Source organism: Cyrtonyx montezumae, unplaced genomic scaffold, assembly GCF_038088225.1.
Source record: "Cyrtonyx montezumae isolate F1298 unplaced genomic scaffold, pur_monq_1.0 scaffold_18, whole genome shotgun sequence".
Taxonomy (NCBI): Eukaryota; Metazoa; Chordata; class Aves; order Galliformes; family Odontophoridae; genus Cyrtonyx; species Cyrtonyx montezumae.
In genome coordinates, this window is record NW_027071914.1 from 1,725,960 (window position 1) to 1,744,732 (window position 18,773).

Consider the following 18,773-nt stretch of genomic DNA (forward strand, 5'->3'; position numbering starts at 1 on the left):
GGTTGGGGCTCCATAGGGACGTTGCTCCATGGGGATGAGGACACAGGTGTTTATCCCCATGAGGATAAGGACGTGGGGTTGGGGCTTCATGGGGATGCAGCTCCAGGGGGATGCTGTGGCTGGAGCCACCATGCCGTGCCCCAGTACTGCCCTATAAATGGTGATGGAAGTGAAGAAAGATGGGAGGAGAAACTGCATGGGGTGGGATACCCCTGTGAGGTGCCTGGCAGGAGCAGAGCCTGCTGCTTGCCTGCTTCCAGCTCCCCCCGGGGTTCCCCTGGGCGTGGGGAAGGAGATGGTGTGACTGGGATTGGTTGCGTCCCCCGTTTGGACTGCTATGCAGAAATGCATTGGGTGGGTGGAAGCACCAGGGAACAGAAAGGGATTTATTGTGAAGGACGGCGTGGGCATGAGAACAGATGGGAATCAGCCTCACCCTAGGGTCAGGAGAACCTGCAACCTGCAGGAAGAAGCCCTTTGAAGAAGCAAGGAGCAAACCACTTCTAATGTCCTGATCAGCAGGCTGTGCAGTGTTGCAGTGTGTTGGGCTGGGATCAGGAACCCTCTCCTGCAGCCCTCCTGGCCTCATGCTCATGATCTCCCCCTTCCATGGCTGATGTGCTTCCATTCCTTCCTGGGACAGCAGACAGAGTGGTGACACAAAAGTCTTGCTGACCTCCACAAGTCATGGGATGCAGGATGGTCTGTGACTCCTTACAGCCACCGCTGGGGCTCCGCTGACCACTTCTGGATGGGGATGGGGGCTCTGGCAGTGGCACAACCGAGGGCCGTGGGTCACCTGCCTGTACCTGTCTTCAAGGACATAGCAGCAAGAGGAGACCCAGTGGCGGTGGGGGGATGGGACTGGTGTGACCAGGGCTCACAAGAGTGCTGGGTGGCTTCTGGGTGCAGGATCCAGAGGCATCATTTGCAGCAGAAAAGGAGATTTGGGTGAAACCTCCCAAGCTGAGAATAGAAAGGGAGGTCGTGGCACTGGAATGTTGGACAGCTCGAACATTCTGGGGAAGAAGGGAGAGCCGTTTACCTAACGCATGCTGCGGGATCCACAGGAACTCCTTTGCAATGCTTCTACCATTGCAGGCAAATGCACTTCACTCTGTGTCCAGACCCCTTCCAGCCTGCTCTCTCTCCACTGCTCCAAAAACTGCCCGGGAAGGGGTGTGCTGGGGCAGGGAGCAGCGTGCCAGCACCCGCTGCTGCCGCTTGCCCCGCGCTGCAGCTGCCAGCAGCATTTCCCTGAGCCTGCCTGCAGCCATCCCCCACCGCGGGCGTTCCGGAGATCTCAAGCTGAGGACGAGCAGGTTGGCAGCGGCCGCCTCGGCAGGCAGAAACCACCGGGCTCCTTCCCGAGGAAGCCGGGGAAGCGGAGGATGCTCGCGGCGGTCCAGAGCCGCGGGGATGCGGAGTTGCTAGGAGGCAGGTGAAGGTGACGGGGACAGCGCTGCGGAGCACCGCAGGCCCAGGTACAGCCGCAGCCACGCACCGCACCGCACCGCGGATGGGGATGGGAAGCCGGGCGGCGGAGGAGAGAGGTGGCTCCGCGGGTTGCGGGGAGGATGCGGGAGCTGGAGGTCGCTCAGTCCTCCGCCTGCCGTGAGTCACGGGGAGGAGGAAGAGGGGGGGGGGGGCGAGGGGCTCTGCGGAGTGATGCCGGGGGCTGGTACCCTTGGGCTGCTGTGTGCGGTGGGGGGGTGGGGGGGACGCGGCGCCCCCCGCTGCTTCTGCTGCCCTTGGGATGCTTCAGCGGCTGCGGTGTGTCCTTGGGAAACAGAGCTGAGCCGGCCATGGTGGGGCTGAGCTCTCATCCCAAACCGGGAGCTGAGTCCGACCCAGCAGGGCCTGTAGACAGCATGGGGACTGAGAGAGAAGAGGAGAAGGATGCGCAGGCAGCCTGCTGGGGGTCGCCAAGCTGCCTTCCCTCTTCTCCTAGATCCGCATGTCCGACCAGAGCAGCAGCGAAGATGGGGAGACCGACTCCCAGCACAGCCTGTACATGGTCTTTCTCCTCGTCTTGGTCTTCTTCATCATGGGGCTGGTAGGGTTTCTCATCTGCCATGTCTTGAAGAAGAAAGGCTACCGGTGCAGGACGTTCCGGGATGAGCTCGACCCAGATAACAAGGACGTGCTGGCAGAACTCCAGGCCAGTGAGTACAGGGACTTGGGGGGCTTCACTGCTGCCCTTTGGGACACCTCAACCATGGCCTTTGGGTGCGAGCTGGGGTGGCTGGTGCATGCATGGTGGGACGGGGCAGGGAGCTCAGTCCTGCTACCATGGGGCTGTCTCCATCACAGGCAGCACTGGGTATGGGTGCAAGGCAGAGCTTGGTCCCAGCAAGCTTCTTCACTTGGCTGCACATGGATGGTGTCTAACTTTTCAGGCTGATTTTGACTGCTAGAATTGCCACAGCCCTTGGAAAGTCTCCGTGGGCTTCTAGGAGCGTGACAGCAGCCCCAGCTGTGCTCCCCAGGGCAGCTCCCACAAGCTTGGACCTGCCCACAGGCACAGTCAACCCTGTGGGCTTGGGCTAAGGTCTCCCAGCCAGATCTGCTGCCCCCAAAATGGTCAAAAGCGTGTTGCAATGGGTGCTGGGGATGGGTACCAAAATAGGGCAGATATCCAGCCATATTTCCACAGACTACTCTTTTAAGCTTCAAACACCATAACTCTGCGACTTCCTCCATTGGAGATGGTTTTTATGTATGTGAGCTTGTCCCATTTACCTTCCGAGACCTTTAGCCCTGCAGCACCCTGTAGCCAGTAGCTGTGGGGCTGACCCAATCCCACCCCTCCGGTGCCCTTCTTCCTTTCTCCTTTCAGATGAAGAGGAGGAGCTGAATGAAGACACTGTGGAGAAGATCGTGAGATGCATCATCCAGAATGAAGGTGAGTGTTTCCTTGGGCTGGCTCACGGCCTTGCTGGCCGTTTTGGCTGACACAATCCCTTTTTCATCCTCCCTTCAGCAAATGCAGAAGCTCTCAAGGAGATGCTGGGGGACAATGACGGGGACATCGCAGTGCCAATGCCCAGGTGAGGGAAATCTATTGCAGCTTGTGGCTCTTTCAGAGTCACAGAGAAGAAACTGCCATGTGTCACTTTGGTGCTGAGACACCGATCTGTCATGTCCTTTTCCTCTTGCAGCCTTTGTCCCCACCGTAACAGCCAGGATGGGGGCCCCCCTCACCACCACACGGTGCACCTGGGCTCCACGCAAGCCCCCTGCATCCACTGCAGCAGAAGAAGGAGACACCCACTGCACCGCCAGGGGAGGTCCAAGGATGGCAAAGGCCGCATGCACCCCGGAGAGACCACCGTCTTCTCAGTGGGCAGGTACTGCAATGAGCAGTGCTCACATGGAGCCAGCATGAAGCCTCCTCTGTCCCCCTTGTCTACATGCCCCATGCTCTTCCCCACCTCATGCCCCAGGCTGGCTCTGCTGTTGGGTCCTCTCACACCTCAAAATTCCCGTGGCGTGTGGCTGTGACACGCAGGTGTCCTCCCTCCTCCTCCCTCGGGTGACTCAGGCTGGGGTTGTCCCTCTGGTTCAGAGCAAGACAGCACCAAACCCATGACCCTACAGAGCCTACAGCAACGTGGGAGGCAGCCTTCCTTTGGGGTAGGTTGTACAGATCTCATGAAGAGGGGGACAGCAGGTTTCTGTTGCAGGTTACTCCCAACAGAATGAAAGAATGGCTATTCTCCTCCAAGTCTTTGCCTGCAATAATTACTGTAATTAGATGCCGTGGGTGGAATGTAAGAATAGGGGAGTGTACTGACAATTCCCACAAATAGTCTCCCAGTCCCTATCTGTTCTCACCTCAAGGGACTTCCTGAGCTACTTGTGGTCTCTGTGCTGTGAGTAACCTGATGCAATCTGTGACCCTGCCCAGGCTGCCCCTTTCCTCAGCAGAAGGGTTGAGAGCCAGACCTGTTCTGGTGACGTTCAGCCAGGCTGGGCACTAGGGTTGTGGGTTTTCCACCGTCAGAGCCAGGAGCCTCAGAAGGGAGGGGATCTGGGGGCTTTGTGGGGAGCTGGTGCCCTTGCTGTCAGCTGGCGTGGGTTCTGGGGCTGGTGCCTGATAAGCCAGAACTCAGTACAGTCATATGTTCCTGGCTAATCTCATTCCCTGGCCAGAGCTCAGCTCCATCTCTCCTCCATGTCCTTCATCCGTGCTCTTCTCAATCTCCTTTCACTCACTTCTGAGTGCATGAAGAAGTTGGTCTCTGTCCCTAACTGCACCTTCCCTCATATTCAGATGTTCTCTCCTTGTCCTTGTTAGGTTGCCACGACACATAAGTCTTTTCCAAGGTTGTATTTTAAGTTCTCACTTCCAGAATCTCCTTGGTATGAGGTCTAACTGCGAGATTAGCATAGGCCCACCACAGCCATCCAGGGCTGGATCATGTGGCCGATGAGGATCTGCTGAGAGACTGGGGTTTGTCTGGCCTGCAGAGATCTCTGGGGGGGGGGATTTAAATGCTCTCTAAAAGGACTCGAAGGGGTGGGAGGAGTTAAAGTGGAGATGGAGCTGCCCTCCTCCTGGAGAAGCACATTGGAAGGGCAGGAGGCAACAGCCAGAATTTGCAGCAAGAGAAACATAGATGAGGCATGAAGAAAGAATATTTCACCCCGGGACAGGGCCTGTAGGAGCAGGGAGATGGATGTTCAAGGGGGGGCTCCCAAAAGTTGCCTGGAAAAAGCTCTGAGCAACTGGAATGAGAGTGGGAACTTGGCACAGCTACAGTGGGAAGGTGGGACTGGAAACCTGAAGGCCTTTCCCACCTAAATAACCCTGCAATTCTGAGCTGATCAGGCCTTTGAATCCTGTACCCCATGTTATTGAATAATTTGCCATCTTTCTTAGGGTTTTCCCTAAACCTTTCATCTTTGCCACCTCTATTGTGCTACAGGGCATCCTCAACAAAGGAAAGAGCTCTCACCCTGGACTTGCTCAGCTGCAGCACTCTGTGTCCTATTGAACCAAGTGTCCCAGCCATGCTGCCTAGGCAGACAGACAAAGCACTCCTGCTTCACGATCCAGAGGTTTCTTACGTTATTTCTTGAGTCCCCTCCAGCTTCTCAGAGTCCTTTCCTGGCTCTTTCAGGCTGACATTGCTCAAAGGCATTACTAATAAATGATGCTGTCATTTGTGCCTCCTCCCAGGCTCTTCTGGGGACTGGAACATTTGTTGGTCTTCTGGTATCACAACACAGGCACTCCATCTCCAAATATTTGGATGGAAGGTCACATCTGATGCTGCTTGGCCTGACCTAGCAGTTCTCAGGGTACATTCCAGTCATGAGCACCATCTCTAATTGTGATGCTGAGGACTCTGCACTGTCCACCCTGTTGTCATCAGTTTATCATTTTGGACACTCAGTGCTCTGATGACGTGCGTAGGACCCCCTCTGTCTCTGCCTGGAGCTTCCCTGTGTTTGAAGAGGGTTTCAGAACTATGATCCTGAACATCTTTCTGAAGTCCCATTCTTCACTGCTGTTCTCCACTTGCTGACGGGTTGGTCCATCCTTGTTCCAGTTCAGGGTTTATGTAGGACCACTCAGTCTGGAGGTGGTCTTTGCTTGCTCACCTCTGGCATCTCATCTGTAGCATGGACCTGTGTTCTCAGCTTCCCTCTTCGGGATGGCCATTCTCTTGTAGGTTTTATGCTTCTTTGAGCAGTGCTTGAGCTTAACTTGCTGGCTGACTCACAGTTGAGCTCAGCTGAGCCCAACCCTCCTGTGGTTGCTCCACGTGTGACTCGTGCAGCGAGTGTGGCTGTGGGGCAAGTCATATCCGTGTGATGAGTCTGGTATTCCTCAGCCACTGGACACCCAGTCGCTCTGCAGATTTCCTGTCTGCTGGGCCAGCAGGGGCTCATAATGCTTACCAAGCAGAATCAGAGCTCTAGTCACAACCAGCTTACTTTAGGCTTTGTCTTTGCAATACCCCTCCCACATCCCAAGGCTGTGGCAGTTCCCTAGCTTCTCCCTTCTCCTGAGCTGCAACATTACAATCACCTCCAATTATGGACTCACCTGCTGTGGGTGTCAGGCCAACTTTGTGGTTGCTCTCCTTCCTGTCCTGGAGCTCTGAGCTGTTCCTGGTGCACGGTGGAGGCTTGGTGACACCTAGACACCATCTGCTGTCCCAGAGGACTGTGCACAGTGTGCTCTGATGGCTTTTATCCAAGCAGTTCCCCTTGGCTTCTGATTCCCGCGCTTAAATGCAGCTCATCCTGCAAAACCTTGCTTTCCCTCTGCCTGCTGAAATGCTTGGCTTTTGCTTCCCTAACAGTGGTCAGTCCCCAGGTGTAATGTCCTCACGGTTGTAGTGACCCCGTGGTCGATAGCGTCCTCATTGTTTAGATCATCTTTCCCTTCCTGGCCCCAGCCCACTATTGTACATCCCTCACATCCACACTTGAGTCCCTCCTCAAGCTCCTGTTTGGCCAAGCTGCATCTCAGGGCATTTTGGAGAACTGAGACCCATCCTCATCCCACCGTCGGGAGAACAGACCACCAGGGCCTGCACCAGCCAACATCTGGATTGAGCTTTTTGTTTTTCTCTTCAAAAAATGAGGGAAATATGGGATCAGGTCAATGGGGCATGGCCAGGGTGGTGCTGAAGGAGTACGAGGTGTGGAGATCCTCCAACAGAGGAGAAAGAGAGAGGTTGCCAACTTAAGGAAAGGCTGGATATAACAATGGGAAGGAAACAGTGGGAGAAAGAAGAGAAGAGCTTCTGACTTGGTCACTCTACTGCAGGTTTCGCGTCACGCACATAGGGAAGAAGCCGGCTTTCCACGAGCAGCAGGACGGTGCCCAGCCCAGTGGCAGCAAGGAGCCAAGCACAGAGGAGCTGGAGCACAGCAGCGAGCGGTTCCAGCGGGAGCAGGCTCACAATGGGACTGTCCCCACAGGTGGCCTGGAGAATGGGGCTGTGCAGGAGGGGACACAGGGCAGCAAGGGCACGGAGCGGAGCCGCACCGGCACCCCAGTGCCTGGCACTGCAGTGGGCAGCTCTCCTGGGAGCACCAGTCGGCAGCGGAGGCTGCTGAGCCGGCGGGTTCTGGGAGGGTCGAGTCCCAGCATCCCGGGGCTGCTGGGGCAGGAGGAGGCTGGACTGGGGTCAGCAGATGAGGTGTCGGATATTCACGGGAGCCTGAGCCTACACGAAGTGCCGGATGAGTTGGGGAGAGAAGACAGCAGCAGAAGGCAGCCCGGAGCAGAGCACGTGGGGCAGCAGGTGGGTTCCTCCTCTTCCTTCTTGTCCCTGAGTGGTCTCCTGGGTTGGAGAGGGTGAAGGATCATGGCATGGTACCCAGCTAAGGTCCTGGGGTGCTTGGGTGCTGGTGTACATACAATGTTAGAATGTTTTGGGTAGGAAGGGACATTTAAAGATAACATTAAGTTCACGCTCTGACCTGGGCAGAGACATCTTTCTTCAGATCAGGTTGCTCAAAGCCCTGTCCAACCCAACTTCAAGCACTTCCAATGATAGGGCACCCACAACTTCCCCAGACTGCCTGTCCCAGCATCTCACCATCCTAATCATGAGATTTCTTTACATGTAGCCTAAATCCACATTTTTTCTGTTTAAAACTCTTGTCCCTCATCCTGTCACTACGAGCCCTGGTACAAAGCCTTTCTCCACCTTTTTTATGAGCCCCTTTCTTTGTAGAAAGGCCACAGCAAAGTCTCCCTGGTGCTTCCTCTTCTCCAGCCCAAGCTTGTGGGGTGACTTCTACTGCAAAGACTGTTGAGGACCTGGGGCTGGATGTGGCTTGGGACCTTCTCAGTCCTGCCCACCCTGCTGTACCCATCCCTGGATGCATATTTTTATTCCTTTGCTAATATATGTGGCAGCAGAGCAGAGAGATGGTCTTGTTCCACTCTCTGAGCCCTTCTCATCAATGCCAACGCTGCTGGCCAGGGCAAGGTCCAAAAGGATGTGGCTTCTCCTTGGGACGCATGAAATCATCATGACACTGTTTCCACCCTGCTGGTGCCCACTCCCAGGGGAAAGACAGAGTATTGTTGGTTTGCTCCAAAGATCCTGCTGCTTCAGTTCTTTGCACAGAGGATGTGCTAGGTTCCTTTGTTGTTCAGTTCTTTGGGGACTTGCATTAGGATTCCCTGTCTCCCTGATGGGTGCACCTCTGCCATAGGTTAGCATCCCCCAAACTGGTAATATTGTCCAGCAATGCAACATACAGGCAGGGAAAGATGCCCTGAAGTCCAGGAGGGTGTGAACTCAACTGTTTGCATCCTAGCTGTTTTCCCACTTTGGAGGGCTGGTGCTCGGGGAGGGGAAAAACACCTTGGTGTCTCCCAATCTTCCCAACTCTAATGAGCTCCAGGGCAGCACAGGTGAAGGTGCCCCAGCCTACAAGAGGGATTTGCTCCTTGCTGCTGCCTCAGGGTTCTTAGCAGTCAGAAAATGAGGAAACCAAATGGTTTGGAGAAAGGTCATGGTGTGCTTCAGTGCTCGGGTTGTCCCAGGGCTGTCAGTCAGCCTGGAGGAAGAAGGCTGGACGTGAATGTGGAAAGCCAATGAAGCTGATGGGGTACAGCCCGCAGTGCCAGACTCCTCCCTTTGGTTCTCTTTTGAGGAAAACTAGGAAGGGGGAACAAAAAGGGGGTTGCATTCCCCAGCCATACAGCTGCAAGGTAGGATGAGACATGGGGCAGGAGGAACACGGACAGCCCTTGAGCTGCTCTACCAGGTTTGTGGTGCTGCAGCATGGGGCAGGACGCATGGTCCCAGAGAGAACAGTGGTGGCACACCCCTGAGATGTTTGGCTCTGAGCTCTGGAGTCCGTCAGCAGCTACCCCATCCCGGGGGTCCTTGGCAGGGGGAAACTGGGCTGTAAGTCAGTGGTGCTGACTCCACCCCCAAGGGTCACTGTTGTGGCCGTGGGCTGCATGATGCCTGAATCTCTCCTCCCTCCATAGGAGCCCAGCGCTGCGGTGCACGACCGAGGAGCCACTGTGTGACGTGAGTGCTCATCTCCTGTCCCAGGGCCACATCCAGGGGTGGGCAGGGGGGGAAGCCGTGGGCAGCAGGACACAGCCCATCCTGCCTGCATTTGGCTGCAGGACAGCCCATAAAGCACTTTCAGGGGGTGGTACCCATGATCAGGAGATGCTGATGGAATGGGGCTGCTCTAGATGTGCCATGGCCAAGCTCCATCCCACTTCTCTCTCCCCACAGCTCCTCTCTAGTCCTGGCCCTGGTGGCTGATGGCAGGCACAGGGCCCCTGGCCCCATGCAGGGCTGGAGGCTCAGCTGTGGGGGAGGCAGCTGATCCCAGCCCCAGCCCGGGTGAGCAACTTGGCATGGCCAGAGTTACGCACGGACATTACAGACCTCATCCCATCAGCAATAGTTACCCAACTCCCCCCCCCCCCCCAACTGCACCCACCACCCCGCTGCTGCCTGGTCCCCACACCCCAAGGAAGGATGCTGCAGGGATGGGTGGGGGCACCGCCTTGAGCCCCCCAACCCTGAATTCACCGCAGAGCACAGCCCCGGCAGTGCCACCGAGCACCAGCACAATGCCCGTGGTGCCACCGGGGAAGGACTGCACAGCCCCCCCAGGGTGCTGATGGGGACAGAGCCTCCTGCCCTGCCCTGCTGCAGGGTGAGCTTTGGTGTAGAACCTCACTGTAAATAGACAAGCTAAAACCATTAAAGCTGCTGAACACGGCGGTGCAGTGAACTGGTTTTAATGGGGCATGGCCACTCAGCGCCATGATGCAGGGCTCAGCACGGGGAGGAGCAGAACCTCCAGGGAGGTGATGCCACGGGCAAGGGGTGGAGGCAGAGACACACTGTGCCCCACCGGCCCACGAGCAGCACTGGGCAGGATGCGGCCCCCAAGGAGACCAGCTCAAGGAGCAGCAGGCTGTGGTGCAAGTCCTGCTCCCCTCTCCACCGCTGGGAGTAGCCCAAGGGTGAGGGGCATGTGTGAACAGGAAAAGATTTTGCAGCCTACGGAGGTCTGGGGTCAGCTGAGGTCCTGCTCGAGGTCCAGGGCTCGGTCGGGTGGTGGGGGCGGTGCACGGAGCTGTGGGGAGGAGAGCAGACATGGGGTCCTCAGGCTGAGGTGGGGGTCCCGTTGCCCTGACCCCTTCCAGAATCACACCATGCCCCAGTGCAGAGGGGTTTTCTGACCCTTTTCTGGGCACTGGGGGTCAAAGCATCACTGTGAAGGGACACGTACCGGCCGGAGGCGGTTGGCTGCCAGGTCTGGAGAGCTCTGCCCACTGCCTGTGCCCTCCTGCCTGCAGACTAGATCCACAGAAGGCTCAGACAGGCTCTGCGTGCCCCCAAGGCCACCCCCTTGGCACTCACCTCCCAGCAGCGGCTCGGGGCTGGAACCCAGGCTGGCACTGGGTGCAAGGCCAGGAGGGGAGAAGGGCGGTGGGGACGGTGAGGGAAGTTCCTGCAGACACAGGGACACACGGTGCAGCGGAAGGGCAGAGCACAGAATCCCCTCAGTCATCATCGCCATCACTGACCTGCCCGGCCGTGCCCCGTGCCCCCGTCAGTTCCTCCACCACCAGTGAAGGGAAGACACCAACTCGGCCATTAAAGTCTCCAGTCCAGAAGCCATCATCTACCTCATCCTCAGCGCGGGGCAGCACACGGATGATGGCTCCCTCAGGGAAGCTCAGCTCCTCGGGGCTCTGTCCCTCATAGTCATACAGGGCTCGCACAAGCCAGGCTGTGGGCACAGAGGCTCACCCAGGATGAGGTCCCATGGCCCTGTCCCAGTGTGATGCCCCATGTCCCCATCCCACACCCACCTCCAGGCTCCAGAACCAGCTCTGCAGCCATGATGCTGGACAGCTGCCGCTGCAGGGCTGCCCCTGAGGGTCCTGTGGTTCCAGTGCCAGCAGCTGAGCCCGGCTCACTGCTCACACAGCTCAGGGACAGCAGGTACTTCTCAGGGACATAGCCGACCTGGCCCGCCTTGTTCCGAGCCTGGGGGGGGCAGAAACCACTCTACCATCCCAGCAACGTGACTCCAGACCCCTGGCACTGGGAGAAACTGTATGGGAGATTCCCACCTTCACCCACTCCTCCATGTCACCGTCCTCGATAACTTCCAGCTCCTCTCCCTGAGCAATGGATAGCTCATCTGCATGGCAGCCCTGCAGGGGACAGGTGACAACACGTGACAACCAGGCTGGCAGTGCCATCCCCATGCGTGCACGGCACTGGTGGCCTTACCTGGTACCCGAAGATGACCCGACACGTGTAGGGGTAGGTGCGGGCAGCGTGCCCAGGCTCAGCCTCCTCAAATGTATCATCGCTGTCATAGTCATCAAACTCGGTGGGGTCCAGCCCCGTGGGTGCCTCAGTGCTGGGTGTGCGTGGGAGCTCCCCACCTGCCCGCACAGCCCCAGCCAGCCAGGAATCCACATCCAGCCCCGCCGTGCGCAGCAGCTCCAGCCGTGCCTCTGCCTTGGCCCTGCCAACCTGGGAAGTAGAAGGATGCTTCAAGGGCTATGGAGTGGGGGACAGCTATGGGGCAGGGCTCACCTCCATCAGATCCAGTCCCCAGGGTGGCTTCTCCGTAGCATAGCATCCCAGCACAATTTCACACCTGTGGGGTGATGAAGCCTGAGGGCACACCAAGCGCACGTGGGACCCACCTCTGCCTTCCAGATGTTTTCTCGCACTTCCTCCATCTGCCGCTCCACGGTGGCTGCCTCTGCCTCGGGGACCTGCTGCCTCTTGGCCTCCAGCTTCTGCAGCACCTGCGAGGGAAGTGCCATGTGGCTGCAGCAGCTGCCCCTCCTGGAGACCCCTTGTGAGGGACAACTCTGTGTGCCCACCTCCTCGCCATGTGCCTTGTTCTTGCTGTCTCGTGTGGCCCGCATGGCCCAGCGCCGTGCCTCCTTCTCCAGGCTGGCCCCGCCATCCTCAGGCTGCAGCAGGGATACCTGGGTGAGGATAGGGTGGTCAGGAAGGGATCAGGTGTGCAGTAACCTATGTAGTACCGATTCCCTTATCTACCTCCTGGATGCCATCGAGCTGGAAGCGCTGCTCAGGCACCAGCATGAAGGCAGTGTGGTCCTGAAGGAAGAGGAGGAGGTCCTGCTCCCGGCACACCTTCAGGGGAAGAATAAGGGGCTGGAGAATGCATTCCCATCCCCACCGGATGCCACTCAACACAGAGAGGGGATGGCAGGCAGTACTCGTGCAGCCGCCTCCGAGATGCGCTGGAACCAATCCTGCGTGGCTTCACAGCTCTCCACCTCCGCCCGGCCAGCCGTGCTCAGGTGGTCCCGCAGCCGCTCATACAGGTCCCCATCCAGAGCCTGTGGACAGCACATCCCCATAGGGACCAGCCCCACAGGAACCCCTCGGTAACCCACTGGGTGTCTGTGATGGGACACAGTGTCCCCATGCAGCCCCCACCTGCATGATGGCAGGCAGCTCCACATGGTAGTAGTGCTCCAGGTGGGCATTGGCAGACACCAGTGTCAACATGTACTCATTCTGCACCCCTGCCCGCTGCTTTGAGTACTCCGCCATCTGCATGGAGAACTGGGGATGGGGACAGCGAGGTGACACACTGTCCCCACACTCAGGGACCGCGCTGTCCCCACGCTGCCCACCTTGGCACTGAGTTTCTGCAGACTGGCTTTAGTGTGGAAAATCCTCCGGTCGCTCTTACGGAGTCTGGTGAGCATGGGGAGACAGGTTGACCAAGGCACATTCCCAGTGCTGCTGCCCCTGCCCCCTGCTGCTCACCGTGCCTCCACGTCGGCCGCCTTGTCCTTGGCCACCTCACTGCTGCGCTGCAGGTGGCTGAACTGCTTCTTTGCTTTATCCAGCTCCTTCACCGTTTCCAGCAGCTCCGCCTGTGCCTTCTGCAGCTGCTCCATGCTCTGGGAGGAGACGTGAGCCTTGGGGACATACCCCCACCACCTCACCCAGCCCTGTGGGATGTGCCTTCATCAATACCTTCTTGAGCATCCTCTCCTTGGACAGCCGGGAGCTCTTGGTGGCCTCAGCAGCAAGGCTGCGGTAGCTTTCAGCAGCTGTGACACGGATCTGCCCCGTGTATGCAGTCCCCTCAATAATGCCCTTCCAGACAGCAAAGACGCTCCTGTAGGGATGGGAACAGGGTTCGCCGATCTGCAGGGCTCCCTTGCATCCACAAGGTTTTTGGGGACACCCACAGGGACAGAGAGCCTCGGGTACCACATTCATGGGGATGTCCCATCTAGTGCTGCATCCTCAGGGCCCCCAAATGCAGCCTGGTGTTTGCCACCTTCTGGTTGGAGGGCCACCTGTCAACCCCCTGTCCCTGTCCCTATTCCCCATAGCCCACCTTGAGTCTCCAGCATCGCTGCGGCCCCGCTGCCAGTCCCTCTTCACAAACTGGCTTGCCAGCCTCTGCAGCGCCTGTGGACGGACAGCTGTCAGCCCTCTTTTGCAGGCATCCCGCTGTGCCATGCAGGATGGAGGCAGTGATGCCCCCTTCCCCCCCCCCCCCCCTGAGATGACCCCAAGGGAACAGGTTGCCCATGCAGGGGAAGGAGATGAAGGCTGGCCCCACAGTGCTGCCTTGGAGCAGGAGCAAAAGAAAGCCCACATGCTGCAGCTTTCGGGGTTGAGGACCAAGAAGGGAATACCAGTGATAGAGGCCAGCTGTGAAGGCAGAGCAGCCCCAGGCATAGAACAACCCAACTCTTTGCCCCATGGGGTGCTGCACCCACCGAGACGTGTGCTGAGAGCCCAGAGCAGGTGTGTGGCCCAGAAAGCAGCAGGGCAGCAGGAAAGAGGCAGAAGGTACAGTGCAGCGAGGGGCTGGGCCCCACCCAGAGCCCCCTGGGTGATGCTGGAGGAGAGAAGAGGGGTCAGGGGGAGTGGGGATGTTGGCACTGCCAAAATCCCTGTGAGTTGAAAAGATACAGGAAGGGAAAAGTGCTCAGGTGTGGGGCACAGGGCAGACGGACCGCAGGGGATGCGGTGGGAAGCCCCAGGAGCTCAGGTACATGCCAGCCCTGTGATGACCCAGCAGACATCAGAGTGGGAATGCTTCCTCCCCCAGTGCACTCCCATTGTGCCCCAAAACCCAGCAGACTGTGTTTGTGCCACGCTCAGCAAAGTGCCCCAGGATGCATCGATCCCTCCCAGCTGGCACTGCGCTCACCCTTCCTCCCAAGAGCCCCATCCAAGCCCCGTTTGCAGGGCTGATTTCCCACACACCCCTACCTGCCCGTACTCGCGCTCAATGGCAGCCCTCTGCTTGCTGTAGGACCTGCGGGAAAAGGCAGCAGGGCAGGGGGTAGCAGTGGGGCCACCTCTCCCTGCCACCTCCATGGGTGATATAGCCACGCCGGCACCACAGGATGACCCTACCTGATGTCCTCCAGCAGCTCGGCATCCCGCTGCTGCTTGCTCTGGAGCCCGCACAGCTGCTCGGCAAAATGCAGCTTCACCACCTGGCTCAGCTTTCCCTGCGGGCAGAACGCTCAACCCCTGACCGGGGATCCCGATCCCCGTCCCCGTCCCCGTCCCCGTCCCGATCCCGATCCCCGTCCCCGTCCCCGTCCCCGTCCCCGTCCCCGTCCCCGTCCCCATCCCCATCCCGATCCCGATCCCCATCCCCGTCCCCATCTCTATCCTCATTCCCATCCCTATTCTCACTCCTGCAATTCCCAAACGAAGACCCCCGTGCCTCTCTTACTGTACCCCGACCCCAATCTCACCTTGCGCGGCGGCGGCTGCATCACCCCCCCTTCCCACACTCGACCCCGCCGCGCGTGCGCGTACCCCGGAACTGAGGCTCCGCCCCGCCCCTCCGCCCAAAGCCCCGCCCATTCACTCAAAGCCACGCCCATTCTCTCAAAAGCCCCTCCCCTCGCTCCTTACTCCTCCATTCCAAGCCCCCTCCACCCAAAGCCCCGCCTCCTGCCCAAATCCCCGCCCCCTCCATCCAAACCCATCCCTTCTTTTAAGCCCCGCCCCCCGCTCAAAGCCCCACCCACAGGGCTGCCCTGCTCATCACTGCAGGCCCCGCCCACTTGGAGCAGGCCCCGCCCATCGCTCCCGGCTCCTCCCTCCCCGTGGCCCCGCCCCCTGCACAGCCCCTCCCCTCAGTGCCCCTTCCTCCCCCCGCCTCTCCCGGTGCTCTGTCCTCCACGCCTGCGGCTGGGATGGGGCTCCGGGACATGAGGATGAGGGACGTGGGGCGTGGGGGCAAGGAGCGTGGAGGTGTGGGGTTAGGGAGGAGTGGAAATGTGCGGACGGGAGGATGGAGGGACGCAGGGATATGTGGGACATGAGCGAAAGGAGGTGGAAACAAAGGGACCTGGGGACATGGGAGGGTGGTGGGGACACAGGGCTGGGGGACAGGCAGACGTGGAGACAGGAGCGTGAGGACAAGGGGACAAAAGGACAATGGTATGGGGGACTTGGGGAATGTGAGAACACGTGGCATAAGGGAACAGAGGGGCGCGGGGAAACAGGAACGGGAGGATGAGGAGAAGGGGATGGGGAAATGGGACACAGGGACACAGGAACAGGGGGTATGGGGGCAGAAGGACACAGGGGGCCCTGCAACCTTGCTGCTGGGACTCGGGGAGCACTGTGCGATATGGAGTGTGTGGACAGGCAGGGCCCTGATCCCAAGACATGGTGACACGTGGAGCGCTGGGAACCCTATTCCACACTACACGAAGGGTGCACAGCCACAGGGACACGTGTGGGGTGCTGTGCAGTGCCACAGTGCTCCGTGTCCCCTATGTGCCCCGCACCCTCCTGTGCCCATCCCCCTTATTGCTCGCTTCATCTTTTGCTGTCACTTTCATGCCGTGCTCTGCCCCTGCCGTGTTCCCCGCTGTCCCCTCCATGGTGCTTTGGCCATGGTTTGGCATTTTCCATGTGTGGCACTTTGTCCGGGGCTGTGCTGCCAGCTGTCACTCCCTTCTGCTTCAGGAGGACACAGGGAGCTGAGGACATGGAGTGGAGCCTCCCAGCACCCACTTGTTGGCAGGATGGGGACAAATGATGCTCCTCAACCCAATGCCATTGAACCCAGTGCACATCTGCTCCAGATACGTCTCTGCTGCCCCTGACAGGAAACGTCCCCTGTCACCTGCTGTGGTCTTCAGACCTTCCCTCCACAGCTGCACAGCACCAGCTTCCTCCTTCCAGTGCCTGGAAAGCCCCATCCTCGTGTGTCTCAGTGACATCCGCGAGACGACCACACTTGGATGTCACATTTCACCACGGGGAACAAGGACAGTGCATGGACAAGAGGCAGAGGAGAAAGAGGAAGGACCTGGTGGACGTCCTGCTGTGGCAACGTGTGGCAGGGCCAGCTCTGCCTGTGGCACTCGTGGGGACACAGCTTTCACAGAGGCCACCCCTCAGACATGGTCCAGCTTGCTGCACTGCCTGGTTTTGCTGGCCTCGGTGTCTCCCTCCTGCTCGGCTTGGCCACCCAGCTGCCCCTGGGTAAGTGACCTGGTGGCTGCAAACTGGCATGGAGACGTGGATGGCATGGGCAGAGGCTGAGCCTGGGCAGGGGCAAAGGGGCAGGGGGTCCTTGTGGGGCACACTGAGATTTGGCACTTGGAGGGGGTGGCTGCATGTTGGGGGACAGTACTGCAGACCCTTGGGGTGGCTCAGGCCATGCTGTGGGAGGATATCTTCCCCTGGTCCCCATGCATAGTGCCATAGGTACATTGTGCTCCAAAAAAAGCACGGGGGCTGGGGGTCTGCGATGCCCCGGGGAGCAGAGACAGTTCAGTACTGGGATTCATGGGATGATGCACAGGTGGCTGCGTCCCAGCTATGTCTTAGCACTGGTGACCATGTCCCGTGTCCCCCAAACCAGGGCACAGCCCAGCTCAGGGTTCCTGTTCCCCAAAGCTGCTGTGGGACAGAGAGACACCAACTCCTGGGCAGAGGCAAAGGGGCAGGGGGTCCTTGTGGGACACACTGAGATTTGGCACTTGAAGGGGGTGGCTCTGCAGGGAGGGATCCCTGGACATCTTCCATATGGGCCCCATTGGGAAGGGGCACTGGGGGGTGTTCTTGGCTCAGTCTAACTCCTTATGTCCTCTGTAGCACATGGCAAGGGGCGGGCGTTTTGGCACCTGACCCCACGAGAAGAAGTTGAGTGCCCTGGCGCCTCACTGGAAGCCTTCCTCAACAGCACCGTGACCACTGTCCTCCTCCCCACCCTCTACTCTGTGGTGCTGCTCGTGGGGCTGCCTGCCAATGTGCTGGCCTGCTGGGTCCTGGCCAAGAATGTTGGGAGGTGCTCCAGCAGTCTCTTCCTTCTCAGCCTGGCCACTGCTGACCTCCTCTTCATCCTCCTGCTGCCCTTCAAGATCTCCTACTACCTTCTGGGCAATCACTGGCTCTTTGGGGACTACCTCTGCCGCACCATGGTGGCTCTTTTCTATGGGAACATGTACACCTCCATCCTCTTCCTCACCTGCATCGGTGTGGAGCGCTATGTCTCTGTAGCCCACCCGTTCCTGTGGAAGGGCTCCATGGAGACGTGGGGCAGGGCAGGCATCTGCATGGCCATCTGGCTGCTGGTGGGGCTGGGCGTGAGCCCGCTGCTGCTCTACCCACAGACAGAGCACATCTCGAAGCTAAACATCACGACGTGCCATGATGTCCAAGGAAAGGACAAATTCTTCCAGCACTACTTCCTCTGCCTGGTGGGGCTGGGCTTTGGTGTGCCCTTCATGCTCATGATCATCTCTCACAGCTGCATCCTGGCCCGGCTGCTGGCTAAGCGAGAAAGCTACGGGCATGTGGTGCACATCCTGGCTGTGGTCCTGCTGGCCTTCCTCCTCTGCTTCACCCCCAGCAACGTGCTGCTCTTCATGCACTACCTGCAGCAGGACACGGGCTGCAACAACGTCACTTACAGCTGGTATGCCCTGGCCCTGGCCTTCAGTGCTTTTAACAACTGCTTCGATCCCTTCCTCTATTTCTACATCTCCAAGGATTTTCGGGGCTGGATCCGGGACACTGGCTGCTGCCTCTGGGGGCTGGAGATAAAGAGGGAATGGAAGAAGGCAGCCTTGCCTCTGAAGTCCAGTGAGCAGAGCCAGCAGTAAGCAGGGCTAAGGACACTCTGCCAGGTTCTCTATGTGGAAAGGACCCTTCTGCAGCTCCAGCTGACCTTATGTCGTTGAGAACGGCCCCATGGGGGACAGAATCACTTCTCCAAGCCCACTGTTATCCTCCCACTGTGCAGTCCCATACCTGTGTCTGCCACCCCCATCCCCAGATCCTGCAGGTCTGTCTCTGCCTGGTGCTCCCTTCACACACCTTGCAGACACCGAACCCCTTAGAATCCAAATAAACCTTTATTTCTCCCTGATGCTGGAAGGAGCAGGTGTAAACACCCCAGATGAGCAGGAGCCATCCTCCATCGCCAGGACCATGCACCACACACACGTGGCCAGCTCTGCTGCCAGGGACCACCCAAAATACACCACAATGTACACAAGAAGGGATAGTGGGGGCAAATAGGTGCCTTGCCCAATGGGACCAGGGCTGGGAAGGGGATGCTGGGCAGAGCTCAGGGCGCTGACTGCAGGGTGAAAGCTGCACCCTGTGTGCCCCATGTCTCTGACATTGCGTGTCCCCAGCCCATGCTCGGAACGCTGCAGTTCTGCTTTTACTTTCCCTTTGACTCGCTTCCCTCGGTGCTGAGACCGGCGGCGGTGGCTGATGTGCTGCCCACACATGCAG

The 18,773-nt window shown here is 58.8% G+C and overlaps 3 protein-coding genes across 4 annotated transcripts; 2 read left to right on the top strand and 1 right to left on the bottom strand.

The window, feature by feature from the left end:
* Positions 1-1,404: 1,404 nt before the first annotated feature.
* On the top strand, positions 1,405-9,726 carry RELL2 (RELT like 2). The gene is made up of 8 exons (XM_065734436.1): positions 1,405-1,484; positions 1,952-2,165; positions 2,840-2,905; positions 2,984-3,050; positions 3,162-3,350; positions 6,788-7,268; positions 8,978-9,020; positions 9,237-9,726. The coding sequence occupies exons 2-7, from the start codon at positions 1,958-1,960 to the stop codon at positions 9,017-9,019; spliced, it is 1,053 nt and encodes a 350-aa protein (XP_065590508.1). The 5' UTR covers positions 1,405-1,484; positions 1,952-1,957; the 3' UTR covers position 9,020; positions 9,237-9,726.
* A 248-nt stretch (positions 9,727-9,974) lies between these two features.
* FCHSD1 (FCH and double SH3 domains 1) lies at positions 9,975-14,833 on the bottom strand. Of its 2 annotated transcripts, XM_065734434.1 has the most exons (19): positions 14,759-14,833; positions 14,409-14,506; positions 14,262-14,307; positions 13,375-13,448; positions 13,005-13,149; positions 12,792-12,928; positions 12,656-12,719; positions 12,456-12,584; positions 12,233-12,355; positions 12,051-12,146; positions 11,870-11,977; positions 11,687-11,791; positions 11,262-11,510; positions 11,099-11,182; positions 10,835-11,012; positions 10,547-10,752; positions 10,380-10,470; positions 10,249-10,316; positions 9,975-10,092 (listed from the first exon to the last, which is right to left on the bottom strand). In XM_065734434.1, exons 1-19 carry the CDS (start codon positions 14,777-14,779, stop codon positions 10,033-10,035), a joined length of 2,082 nt encoding a protein of 693 aa, XP_065590506.1. In that variant the 5' UTR covers positions 14,780-14,833; the 3' UTR covers positions 9,975-10,032. The 2 variants fall into 2 exon arrangements, with proteins under 2 accessions (XP_065590506.1, XP_065590505.1); XM_065734433.1 differs by having other exon boundaries at positions 10,249-10,470.
* A 1,593-nt stretch (positions 14,834-16,426) lies between these two features.
* Positions 16,427-18,443, top strand: LOC136047374 (proteinase-activated receptor 3-like). The gene is made up of 2 exons (XM_065734417.1): positions 16,427-16,508; positions 17,124-18,443. Exons 1-2 carry the CDS (start codon positions 16,427-16,429, stop codon positions 18,131-18,133), a joined length of 1,092 nt encoding a protein of 363 aa, XP_065590489.1. The 3' UTR covers positions 18,134-18,443.
* The last annotated feature ends 330 nt before the right edge of the window (positions 18,444-18,773 follow it).